This window comes from Molothrus aeneus, chromosome 3, assembly GCF_037042795.1.
Source record: "Molothrus aeneus isolate 106 chromosome 3, BPBGC_Maene_1.0, whole genome shotgun sequence".
Lineage (NCBI taxonomy): Eukaryota > Metazoa > Chordata > Aves > Passeriformes > Icteridae > Molothrus > Molothrus aeneus.
The window spans coordinates 48,777,536-48,791,430 of record NC_089648.1 but is presented as its reverse complement, the minus strand read 5'-3'; the positions used below and the strand labels follow the sequence as shown (position 1 = coordinate 48,791,430).

Here is a 13,895-nt window from a genome sequence, read left to right as displayed (position 1 = left end):
GGCTGGAGCTGGGGCGCTGGAGAGCGATCCCACAAGTGGTTTCTGCTGGCGGCCGAGGAATTTCGTCCATGGAGTGAAGCGGTCGGAGGAAGAGCGGGGTGTCGGGGGCGGCAGGAGAAGGAGGCCGGGCTGCCGGGGGTCGGCGCGCCGGGTAGTCCCTGCAGGTGCGGAGGAGAAGGGAGCGGCGCGTCATGGTGCCGGTGGCAGGCACGGAGGGAGGCTGTGCTCGTCTCCCTGTCTCCGGCAACCTTTGCTAGCGCCCGAGTGGGAGTCCCTCGCTTCAGCCCGGTCGCCTCTCCATTCCAGCAGCTCAGCGGGACCGCTCTGAAGCGGGCGGCGTAGTATGGCATCCGCCTAACCCCGGCCGGCGCAACAGAGCCCGGGGCTGCTCTTTCACCGCCGGGATGAACGACAGCAGCGAGGGGACCGTCAGCCTGCCGGTGCCCGGCCCGCCCGGCGGCGGGACGCCCTGCGAGGAGGTGCTGAGCAGGAGAGCGCCCGGGGCCGACACGGGCGTCCGCAGCCTCCCGCCCGACTTGGCTGCGCCGCCGCCCGCCGCTCTCTGGGCTGAGGACGCCGCCGCCGCCGCCTGCCCGAGCACCGCGGCGCGGGCCAAGGGTGGCGGCCGGCGGACCGCGGTCACCTACGTGATCAACGAGGCGAGCCAGGGGCCGCTGCTGGCGGCGGAGAGCGGCGCCCTGCAGAGCCTGCGGGAGGCGTGCGAGGCGGTGGGGGCCACGCTGGAGACCCTGCACTTCGGCAAGCTGGACTTCGGCGAGACGGCGGTGCTGGACCGCTTCTATAACGCAGGTGAGAAGGGCTGCCCGGCCGGGGCTGATCATCGCCGCCACGGGACAGGCTCGGCCGGGGCTCGCCGTCACCGCCCCGGGTTCACCGCGGGGCGGCGGGAGCAGCTCCGCCCGCCAACTCCTCCGGGGGCCGAGCCCCCGGTGCCCCCGCGGCCCCCGGCTGCAGTGACACCCCCGGGTGGCCACGGCGGGTACGTGGGGAGGCAAAAGCGTGCCAGAACCCGCTGTTGTCCCCCGCGCTAATAAAGAAGAAACTCTTAGGTCAGCAAGCGTGCTGTGAATCAGTGCTGGTGGCTGCTACCGGCGGGTTAAACGCTCCCTGGCTGCTTTCTCTCGGTTTCCTAACAGTGCAGGGATGCAAATTTGTACTAGTACGATGAGTGCGGGCTGAAACAGGAGCTGCGAGGCCGTGGGAGCTTTGAAAAGCAGATTTGACACCAGACGCATAGGGACAATTTCTTAGTGCTGACACGGCATCTGGGATGCTCCACGTGTTTGTGGTTGAAAGTTTGTGCTTTTGATATTGATTGCACATAATACACACGATGGATGCGTTTGAACAAAAAGCTGCGCATGTTGATCAGGTTAGTTGACAAGAGTACCCAGGCTGCATCCTCTCATCCCAGTTCGCCAGCTGCACGGCAACAAAAGGACAGCACCTTTATTTGAAGGTGTGGTGACCTGAGGTTCTGTGTTATGATGTACATGGCCCCATTTGTAAAAGTAATAACTAAAACTTTTCCCCATCTACTTATCCTACCAACAGATGTGTGGTGTGAATGTAGAATAAAAAATACCCCTGCTTGTTAGATTTTCAAAGACTTCATACAACTAAGGTTATAGTACTGAATTAATGGCTTTTTGCTTTAAAAAAAAAAATCAGAACCATGAAATTGACCTGACCTGCAATTTTAAGCTTATTGTGTGGTGCGGCTTTGGGGTATATGAAATATATGCTAAAAAGAAGCATTTAACAAATTTTTGTCAGATACTGTGGTTTCCTCCTTTCCTGGGGAGGGATGAAGAAAAAGGGAAAGAAAAACAAACAAACAAAAACCTCCTGCCGGTATTGTAACCACTTCTCACAAAAAAACTCTTCATGCATATGCCTGTTACCTCTTTGAAACTTTGCAAGCTTTGCCTCATGGACTGCTGATTTCTGACGGGTGATTCTTAAGCGTGCACTTACAGCTTATTCCTTTTGTCCCATGAAGAGCTGTTTCCTTAAAAGTGACAATTCTCAGAAGTCAGAGGATCTGTCCTCACACGTGGAAATAGGAAGGCCATAGAGTTTATAATGAAACTTTTTATTCTCTGCATTCAGCTCAGAGAGATTTCAAGCACCCTTTCAAGCATCTCTTCATTCCAGGGCAGGTGAAACCTGAGTCTCATGGTTCTGTTGTGGAAGCTGTTGCATAGTGAGGCTCAAGAAGTTGGGATGTTTTTGTGCCTCTTATGTTGGTTAATTTTTTGACTCTGAGCTGTTCAGTAGGCGGGGTCTTGATAGTTCATGGACGCTTTTCTTGTAATGGGAGATTTGACTTGAAGTGGGCCCCTTTTAATTCTGGCAGTAGGCGTCTGGCTTACAGTACTACATAACTGCATGCTTATGTAATATAATTCACTTATTTCAATGGCTTTTCAGCAAACTATAAATGTGAAAACATTACTTTATCTTTTGTCCTGTTTGGCTGGAATTTAATGGAACTGTTGCAAACCAGAAAAAGCACTTTGTCATTCTGCTTTAGTAGTGAAGTCCATAAACATGTAAAGAACTAGGAGAGTTGATCACCTCCAGTGTCTGGACTGAAGAGAGCTAGATGTAGAAATTTGCTCTACTTATACTCTGTACTGTCTGAGATGACCACTGATAAACCAGCTGCAATCTCTAAAACTGTGTTATGCTGCTGATCTTAGGTCTAGAGGGATCTGTGGATTTTCATACTTGTTTCTTTATCCCTGCTGCACTTTCTACACTCTTTCTATTTTTAGGAATTAATTGTTCTCCAGAAGCTTTAAAGTAGTGAAAAAATCTCTCTCAGATTGGGAACAGCATTAAAGAGTAGAAGCTGTGTAGTAGAAGAATACAAATGGGGAGCAGTGTAGGAAACAAAACTGAAACAGCCTTGGAGGGTGTAGCTTTTGCACAGATTTTTTTTTTTACCTGCTTTCACATAGTGGTAGAGCAGAGCATTTGTAGGTGACCTAAACTTCTTCTCTCTTACCCTTCTTGTCCTCTTATGCTGTGAACTTTCAGTGATCAAAGGTGACATTAGTAATAATAATAACAATGAATATCTGCGCAGTATGTTATTTAAAAATAGTGTATTAAAAGAGCACAGTGTGAGTAAATATGAAATAAAATTTCAGCAGTGAAAGTCCTTTCAAATTACATATAGTTAAGTGGTCATATTCAGGGTATGAAGTCCTCCTGGATTCATTGTAAAGGCCAGCTAAGTTGCAAGAGTAAGGAATTATGTAATTTCATGAAGGTTTGGAAAATCCAACTTGTAACTGTGTTTGTATGAAACAAAACAAACCATTAAACCTCTCACCTCCTGTAATGCATGTAAATGAACTGTGATTTACGAGGACAGACCTACAGTATAACCTACCTGTACATCATTAAGGCTTCCCTTTTTATTGTCACATTTTTTGCTTTGTATAACACAGTCTGAAGTCTTGGTGGTTTCTGATGTATGTTTGCTTCATGCCTTTCACTGCTTCAAAAAGAACTTGAAGGAGTATTAACTAAAATATCTTAGATGAAAATACTCATCATCCGCTCTAAATGTAGATTAGCCTACTAATAATCTCCTGCCAGCTTCAGTCAACTATGGCCCTTAAATGCTGAGACATAATTAGCAGTGCATATTTAGTGAGTAGGTGTCAGCTATGTATAATTGAACCATGCATGCACCAAATATTAAGAGTGAGCCTAGTCTAGCATTTTTCATTGCATGGGTTAAATTCCACTTGATTTCAGCAAAAAAATTAAAAATTGTTTCTTAAAAAGCAAATGTCAAATGACTCCTGGAAACTGGTAGAAAGATCTGACAAAAACAGAGACTTCAATATTTATGACATTTTCTTCCACTTAAAGAGGAAGGTAAAGAGAGGAAAATGTAGTTCAGTTTCTTGCAAAACTTGATGTATATGGATTTAATCAGCTGTCTTAAAGACTCTTTTCCTTTGTAAAGAGGATAGCTAGTTTGGTTGCTTTTTGGGTTTTTTTTTTTGTCTCCAGTAATTTTAAGCTGGTGCAGGTGAATTACAGGTATATCCTAAATTCTAAATTTAATTTCTAAACACTGCAGGAATATTGTAAGAGTTGAGCAATTAAAGATATGCCAAAATGTATCTGAGACACTATTCTACAGTGCAGTAGATTATCATGGTATTTTAAAAGTCACTGAAGCTGTTGATATTTGTGATTAAATGGTATTTTCAAATTTTAATGACTAGATCTGCATATCCTGTTGATTTTTCTTTAATTGCTCAGTTTCTTTTGGAAACAGCCATAAATGGATGTAAAATATTTAGAGATTGTTTGGCTTAGGTAAGCATTCTTGTTTTTGGTAATTGAAATTAGAATGATTTTCTTTCTGAGCAGATCTTTACATAGTCACTTTGTATTACATAAGTGACTCAAGGACTAGCTGAACAGAGTGTTTGAGAAGAACAAAATACGTAAAAGTATGGTAGAAGGAAAAAAGGTCTCATGAATTCAGTAATCTGAATGAAGTCAGCTCTTCATGGGAGGGAGATGCTCTAAGTCAAGGTAATTTCTTCACAAATGTTTTTAGAATCAGACAGGGATGTGTATGGTAGTTTGCTAGATGCAAAACACTGTGCATTCTGACTTTTAAATACGGTCTCAGAGGGACTGGTGAAATATGGGATCATACAGTTACTGAGGAGGATATGAGTTTTCTAATCTGTGCAACCACTTGTTTTAGGTCAGTTCTCAAGATAAACAGCTTGACTGATGTGCTTTTCATATAAAACTCTCTTTCTAACTTTAACCTTGTATTATAATGGGGAATTTAAATTTCATTAGCTTCTTATGCTCAAGTTTCATCCATCACTGGCCCTTAGGAGAGATAGCATTTTGTACTAACACTGTTGTGTGAGTCTATTGAGATAATTCTTCAGAACAGCAATGATCAACTAAAATCCAGTTCATCAAATAAGAGATGATAAAATAGGTCTAATATCTTATCTTTATTTATGGAATTCAGCATTATTGCTTTCAGAATTCATGCAGGCTTGGGCTTGAGATGGGCATGTTGGCTTACTGGGCTTAGAAACATAGTGTGCGACATTCTTGGGAATTGATGTAAAAATGACAAAAAGTTCAGGGAACAAGTACAGTCACTTGTGTGAAGGTGAACATTACTTCAAAGATGTTCTACGCCTAAGTTGTTTCTGCAGATTCTACAGAACATTTGCAGATTGTGCATTTAGAAACATTTACAGACACACAGAAATGTAGTAAAGCAATGCCAGGGCTCAACAGCATTCCTGTGGTTTCTTCGTCTAAATATGATAAATTCTAGAATGCTGTTTTTTTCAAGTGAGATTTATGCCTTTATAGAAGTTTCCTGAAGTTCATTATTGTGGCACCCTAACACAGACTTCCCTCTTAAACCCAAAGAGGGTCATATTCTATTCAAAACTAATGTTCTCGATTCTAGAAGTTGATGTAAATATTTTCTGTGGTAAAAAGCAGAATGTATCCTACCATTTTAGCTGTTTGTAGGAGTAAAAACAGTCACTAGTGGAGAGAGTAATCAGAACTTTTGTTCTGTTCCACATTATCTCTCAGAACAATTAGGTGTTTTTCACCACCTTTTTCTCAGTGCCTCCTGATTAATATTTTTTAATTTCACTGACAGTTTTGTTACACACTTGAAATACTGCACATACTTTCTGTGATTATGCAGCACTTACATTCATATCTTATTTTACTTCTTTTTGACACCTCCCCCCCTCCCCCATCATTCCCCAGGTGCTGCTGTAACCCCACTACTGTTTTTATAGCATCATGACTGGAGAATCAAGTTATAGTTCTTATTAGTGTATCAGGTGATGCATTATTCTTGTCCAATTTCAGAGTCCAGGACAACTACTAAAAAAATAAAAAGAAGTTTAGTCCCACTGTCAGTGGAAATCATGTTGGAAAATTCTGTGTTTCAGCAGCAATGATGCAAGTGATGAGTTGGAGCAAGAGATACCAAGTAAGTTAATAATGGTGTGCAGACTTGAGCTGATGGCTGCCTTGAGAGTATGACCATAATCACATCAGGGATGTAAAATTTTAGGAGTACAGAATCTTTGTGTCAGAATGCAAAGCACATATTGTAATGTTTAAGTGGGGTGGGTTTTAAAGCTCCTTTTGATTCTGCATATTGAGTCCAGATTTTCTTAGAAAGCAGCATTAGAAACACAAAACAAATGCATGGCATATCTTCGACACAGAAGAGTATTTAATTCCAAAGCACCTGAATGTCATCTACATCTACAACCAAAAATATGAGTCTGGAAAAAAATCCATAATCCTGATACAAAATTTGTGTGTTCATAGTGCTAGTGGAGAATGTCTGAATTTATGAAGAAATGGTGGGATTTGAAACAACATATTCACAAATATTTCCATTGCTGGACCAGCTGTAAATTTTTATAACCAAATTCCAATATTGGTGCTGTATTGCACTACTCTCATCAGGCTGCTTCTCAATAGGTGACTGGAAAACTATTATTCCTCTGGTTTCTGTCTGAAGCAAGAGGAGCACAGCAGATACACCCACTCCATGTATGTGGGCTGTGAGACCTGAGCTCTCTTTCAGACCCTGTCACTGGCCTGTCACCGCAATTTGTAGCTCTGCTGTGCAGAAGGAACTTCCTCAGGCCTCTCACACAGCTGAGAGGCTTATGCAGCATGTGCCTTGGGTGTGCATTATCAGCCGTGTCTGTAACATAAATAACATTAAGGGTATGCTCCTGATGAGTTTATTTACCGAAGTATTATCAGTGAGACAGCTGACTAGAGAGTCCACGTGAAGGCTTTTGTTGGATTATTTAGAAGTTACTGGATGTTATTAGAAGTTAGAAATACTTCATAGTATTTGAAGTGGTGGGAGGAAAGCAGATTATGAAATTATTAGGGCCCTTAAAATACAGTAAAGATGTAAAACTTGTGAGGCATCTGTATGAGCAAACATCATATAAGTTCATTCCCCACTGGAGAAAATGCTGACTGGAACTAGATGAATGCTTTTTGAGTAATGCAGAAGAAAGCTTGTGACTGATTTTTCTGCAGTTTGCATTTCTGTAGCTCTGAAGAGGATGTGTCATAAATAAATTACTCTTGAATTTGCTGCAGTCATGATAATAATTTGGCTTCTCTTTTTAGTAGCTTTCCAAAGTGAAGAAGCACAATACAAAAAGCTGTAAATGTAGCAAGTGACAACAGCTGAAACAAGTTGTATTAAAGCCTAAGGTTCAAGTGGAAATTAGAAAAGACCTTGTATACATGCTTTAGCACTATTGTCCTCAGTAAATTTCACCCTCTGGTATGTCTTAAATAAAATTAAGTTAAGCAAGGGAAAATTTCAGTTTTCTGGCAGTTTTTCTATTGTCTCTGTATAGAGCAGCTGAGTTTTGAGTGTATTCTGTGGTGCTGATAATTTAAAACTTGTTCCTTTGTTTCCTCAGTGCCTTTGGAACAGTCTGTATTTGGAATTGTTCTATTTGCATGCAAAGGTAACCTGCAAGTTTATTTGTAAGTTAAACCCAAAGGAATTCTAAAACCTCAGTGGCTCTATAGTGACAGGGACTTTGCAAGTCTGTATTTAATAAAATGGAAGTTATTGCTGGGATTCACATCTTTTATTGTGGGCTCCCTGCTTTAGATTTTCCCCAAACATCCACTGTCCACAGTAGTCTGCTCCTGCTTTTTCAGTCTGGCTTCCCTGGGGGTTGATGCTCAGCAGTACAGACACACTCAAAGTGCAGCAGTTGTTAGAATGAGATAAACATCTGTAGGAGTCAGCAAAGTCATCTCATACCACAGAACGTGTGTGTGTGTGAGAGATGACAGAAGAATCTGTTTTGACAATTGGGGGATTTTCTGGTAATTACTGATCGGCAGATTTCTGTTAGGAGTTTGTAATTGTTTGTGTTCCAAGAGAACATGAACCTCAGGCTGAGCTTGACATACCAGCACAGGCTGCTTTTTTGGTTTATATTACTTTTTTCCTCTGAGACCAAATTTATGCCTAGAGTGATGCAGATATAATATTTCAGTTATGAAAAGCCGCTGATCAACTATTAACAACGGCATGCCAGAGTTGAATTCTCTTCTAAATAGTGTCTGCCTTTATTCATAAACACTGGGATGAGTTTAGATGCAGCATGGGGCTTAAAGATTTCCCACAGTCTGAATCATTTGAAGCCAGTGGGAATCGGTGCTCTTTCAAATCCCACAAGAAGTGTATGTTTTGATTTAAGAGCTAGACACCCCTGTAAAAATTTGGCTCTGCATTTCTCCCTTACTGTAATAAAGTAAATGAGTTGCTCTGGGACTTGCTTGCTGATTGTATCAGTGGGTGTCTCTTGCAGAGAGTGCACTCTGGGTGAGTAAGCAGCTGGTGCTTTCACTGGTGAAGACAGTTTTTCAGTGATATCTCCACAGAAGAGTTATCTGCACTTCTTGCAGAATTTATCTGGTTTTCTTCCCCTTCCCATAATACTTATCTGATACTGTTTTAATGCTGGTTTCATTACAGTCTTTCTGGCTTATTAGGGACCTATAAACTGAGACCTGCAGTCTTTGAACTGTGAAGAGACAGGTTAAACTTCTGGCAGAAGTCTATTCTGCAGCATGCACAAGTCACCTGACAGTAGCACAGGAAGCCCTGGATGTGACCAAGGAAGACTCAATGATGTACCAGAAGTCAATGAGCAGTTGTACCACTGTAGGAATTAATTTATGGTTCTGAAGTGGGCCCCCTCCTGCTTGGGATAAATTTATTCAGTTATCTTGACACAGTAGCCAAGTACTTCATTTAACTCCACCATAGAGGCACACCCATAAGATTAAATGCTCCCACTTCCACTGCTCCACCTTCAATATGATTTTTGCAGCTACACACACTTTTTAAAGCGCGACAGTACTGGGTTTTTTTCTATAGAAGAATGTATCTGAAGGGAAACACACTAGATGTATGCCATAATTTTGGTTTTTATTGGTTTATTACTGCCTTTCAGTACAATATCTCAGATAAGGTTTCTTGACCTTACTCCAGGAACCTTATGGCTGATTTGAGTGAAAATGGATTGACTTTAACCTGAATGTATGCATGCTGAGTACTGGTTATGCTTTCAATAATGTAGCACGATAGTGAAACCAGGATTTTGGTTGTGTGCTGCACCCTGTCTTCACTCACTCCTGTCAGCTCTTGCCATCAATGGAAGTGACTTGTGGCATCTGTGGAGAAGGGGAGAAGCCATTTACCTCTTGAATGTAACCTTGTCTTCCAGATCAGAGTTGGAAATGAGAGCTTTTTGCCAGGCAGTTGGTGTGAACAACAGAGAATCCTCCAAATCTCCTTGGGAGTGGAATTTTGTCAGTTCTAACATTGTCATCGTTCCTGGGTCAAGTGCAATTGCAAAAGGCTCAGTGACACCATACTGACCACTTTCACAAGAAGTGATTGTTACATATGTAAAAAAGCTGAAGTCCTGAGTATTTATGTTCTGTTTCCCTGAGATCAGTTTCAATTTTTGTTTTCTGCAGAGCTGAACTTCACCGTTACTTCATATAAAAATAAATATACTTCCTTTGATACTTGAAGTCCTTCAATATATAATTTCTTACAAGGGTTTTCAGTGACCTTGCAAATCATTCAAGTTGCTGTGCACAAACTATTTTCTTTTGCTTATTATGTTGAAACTTTTTTTGGGAGGTAAAGTGTCCTGATGAACTCATTCAATATTTGTATATTATGTACATTTGAAGACTGTGATGACTCTTATTTCCAAAACTATTTTTATGATTGCATGTTCATTAGAAGAGGAACAGAATTTCTTAAAGAGGTTTTTTGGTTTGGGTTTAGGTTTGGCTTTTTTTGTTGGGTGTTTTTTTTAATTTGGTTTTTTGTTTTGTTTTGTTTGTTTGTTTTTTGATTTTTTTTTAACAATGTGCTTTGTTGTTCTAATTTCCTTTTATGTCTTTCAGGGTTTTTATTATTTTGGGAATTTTCCTGATTTATTAGCCAGAAATAACAGCTCTGTGTATAGTGAATGTGGCAAATATGAAGCATGGCAGATATTGCAGGGCAAGCCAGAAAAAAAAGTAGCCCTTCCAAAATAACTTGTACAGCTATATTATTATATTATATGACACTAATGCTGTTAGCTTTGAGGAGTTGCTGGGGTCTTGCAGCAGTGCCCAATTCTGGTTTGTTCTTGAGGGATTATGGTGTTTCCTTGCCCTACATCAGAGTGAACAGAGGTGGTTTTTTTCTTTCTTCTACTTGCTGCCACAAGTAAAGGGCAGCATGTGGGTACCCTGACTCACTACAACCATAGAAGGCTTCCAGTAGTGAAGTTTGAACTTCCCATGGCTTTGCTGAGTCCAGGTCTGTAGCTGGAGAGAAAGTACTTCATCAACCTCTCAGCATGAGAAAGGAAGCTCTTTCACCTCAGACAGAGCTGGGGACTCACAGTGGATGCTTGGTTCTGGACAAGCCTTTCTGGCAGCACTGTCCAGCTGAGACTGGGATGCAGCCCAGCCCAGTTGTGCTAGAAGCTTTTTGCTGGACCAGTCTCAGGGTGTATTGCAGAATGCTCTGTTTGTGGGAGAGAAGTGTCTCAGGCTGGATTTAGCAGCCACTCCAAGAGCTCGTATTGAAGATGTACTCAAATCTGCTTATTTCATTGAGGCTTAATAACACCGGAAGTTTGTGGAGGTCATTAAGTGTGAAGTGGATTTAACATGGTTTAAATACTTCAACACATTTGGGTGCATTTCACAATTCTGAGGTACTTGGAAAAAGTCTTAAAAGTATGTGTTCTAAAAGCATTCCACAAATTAAACAAGAAAATGGGGATTCTTGCCACTAATTCTGTTACCAGAAACCATGACCTCCCTTTTCCAGCTGATGCGAGAAGGCCAAAATGCAATAAGAGCACTGGGAAAATGGACTGTACTAAAGCAAGAGCTTTTGCAGCAAGCCCTGCCAAATGGGTGTGAACTGGAAAATTTCCAGTCCGTTTTGTTGCTTAACTGCTTGCATTTTGGTCTCTGTTCTGCAGCATCCCAGAAGTGTCTCTGCTTTGAGTTATCAGTGTGTTGACAACCTGATACTTGTCTCTGTATCCTCTCTGTTCAAGTACTTTAATAGTAGCTTCAGCTGAAAAATTTCCTGGTAGGCAAACCTTAGTGGATTTCAGTTTGTGCTGTGTCTGGTTGCAAACTGGCAGATACTTGTCTTCAATATGTAGTTCAGTTTGTAAGAAATTATATATTCCTTATCTATTATGAATTGAAGAGATTGATTTACAGACATAGACCTGGGGTTGTTCAATATGGAGAAGACTTCAGGGAGATCTCATTGCAGCCCTTCAGTACCTTAAGGGAGCTTAAAAGAAGGAGGGAGAGGGGCTTTTTATATGGCCAGATAGTGACAGGAAAAGGGGGAATGGTTTTAAACTGAAAGGTTAAAACTAATTTTCAAACTGAAAGAGGGCAGGTTTAGAGTAGATGTTAAGAAGAAATTCTTTACTCAGCAGGTGGCAAAGCACTAGAAAAGATTGCCCAAAGGTTGGGGATGCCTCATCCCTGGAAGTGTTCAAGGCCGCTTTGGATGGGCCCTGAACAACCTGATCTAGTGAGTGGCACCCCTGCCCAAGGCAGCAGGGTTGGAATTAGGTGAACTTTGATGTCCCTTCCAACCCAAGCCATTCTATGATTCTGTGTTTAGAGCTACTGCCATAGTAATGTCAAGTACTGTCTCAGATTTCTAACACTGAAAGTTGACATGGCACATTTTCAAATAACCTTAATGCCAATAAATAAATACAAGCAAGATGACAGTTACTGCAATATGCATATCAATATTACAAAAGATAATTACCCTCCTGCTAAGAGTATACTGCTGCCTCATTCTAGCTGCAGTGCTAAGTAGGGTAAGACGATCATAAAATCCATTTTTCTGTGCACTTACTCTCATTAAGTAGAACTGCTGGAATAGTTGAGTGTATTGTATCCTTTGAGATGCAGTCCCATGGCAACTTAAGTGAAGAAGAAAATGAACTAACATGCTTCTCCCTGCTGCTGCTTTCAGTGTTCAGAGAATGACATGATGAGGTAGGTCATGGAGCTGGCCTGATTGCCAACTCACTCCTTTATTTCCTTCTGGTTAGCTTTCTGTTGAGTAAGTTCTGTGAGCTGAGCATGCATTCCAGAGGACAGACCAAAAGCAGGACTGCAGCAACCTGTGTTGAGATTGTCTAAAGGCGTGGTTTCGTGTTATTCTTGATCTTGTCTCCTTGTGGGTTGCCTCATATCCTTTCCTCTTCCGGTCAGGGTGGCTGAGGAATGTATTTCATGCTGCTGTGCCAGCTGTTTGTGCTCCCAGTCTGATGTTTTTCAGACACTTTCAGTTTACAGGAAGGTTTGAAAACATTCTCTGAGTTTTGCTGTGTATTACACCAAAAACTTGAGGACTTCTCATCATCTGAAAGTGCAAAGATTCTGCCGCCTGAATTGAAATTTTGACTATATCTTAGCTAGCAAATGAGTGGTGTGGTGTCCCACTCTTAAAGGGAGCACCCAAGATTCATAGGTGCTCATGGTCGAAAGGAATGACAAAAGTCAGAGGGTCTGCAAAAACTTATGAAATTTCATTAGGTTATATACTTGCCATGAAAATTGGTATTTTAGCCCATTGTCTCCCAGTATAAGTAACAGTAGTGGGTTTTGAATAAAGGGGCAGAGTGAAAAGGAAGAGAGAGTGATGGGTTAAAGAGGGTGAAAGAGCAAAAAAGGAAGAGAGATCAGCAGTCCTGGCCCCAGCATTGATCCAGCTGATGCATGGCTGAGGTCCTGGGATGCACATGCACCTGGGCTTTTTATAGATAAGTTTTCTTGCCCTGGAGATAAGTTTCTCACTTTCTATGCAAAATACTTATCATGCTCAGTCCCTTCTTTTAGACCTTTCTGGAAATGGGTTAGAGGGCTTTGGAGATCTTTGGTGGTCTTGATCCCCCCTATAGTCCATGCCCACTTCTTGATCTCATTCACACACTGCACTCTGTTGTGCTTATCTCCAGGAGCCAGAACAAGGACGCTTGTCCCGGAAAAGTGCTTCCCTACCTCTATATGGCCCCCTTCTCCAGCCACATCCTGTTCTTTCTCACAACAATCCTTGGTTGGCTCCACAGTTATCCGGCTATTGGTGTTTGGAGACATACACATTAGTCCCCTTATCTTCTAGGCTTCTACACATGGATAGCAGAGCTCAGCAGCCTATGCTGTTCTGGCATGCTTTTGGGCTGTGCCAATGAGTAGAGCTTCAGCAGCATTCCCAGTGACCTGTCTGAAGGGAGCAGCTTGAGGCTAGGACGATTTAAGACTGATGTAAACCATTCCAAGCCACTCAGTCCTGATGCAGAGGTGGGACCTGGGGCATGTTTAATTGGTGACCATGGCTACACTGGCTTCCTAGTTTAGGTGTAACAAGTGTGCTTCTTTGAAGCTTCAGTTCAGAGCTGGGGAAGCACAGTTGCAGTGCCATGTCTGTTCAGGAAGATGGGTTAAAGATACTGCATTTGTGAATGCACAGTTCCAGCAGCTATCTTAGCTTCCAAATTCACAGTCTTTCTTGAGGCCCTTAAACTGAATGAAGGGCAGTGTGCAGCTATTGCAAATCTCTGGCCTCAATGGTCACTCAGCAAATAACCTGCTAATACGTGCTGTTGGTTGAATAAGAATCTTTCAGATCCACCATATAGAACTAGATTGCAAGCATAACATTTGTGCATCTTTTCCAGCATGGATCATCAGTTTGTTTCTGCAGG

General features: G+C 42.1%; 1 protein-coding gene across 1 annotated transcript in view; it reads left to right on the top strand.

Moving 5' to 3' along the window:
* The first annotated feature begins 389 nt into the window (after positions 1-389).
* MAP3K5 (mitogen-activated protein kinase kinase kinase 5) overlaps positions 390-13,895 on the top strand; it is a 98,162-nt gene continuing 84,656 nt past the window's right edge. Inside the window, exon 1 of the mRNA XM_066545685.1 lies at positions 390-810. Coding sequence (XP_066401782.1) covers positions 405-810 — 406 coding nt within the window. The 5' untranslated portion in view covers positions 390-404. The remainder of the gene's footprint in view (positions 811-13,895) is intronic.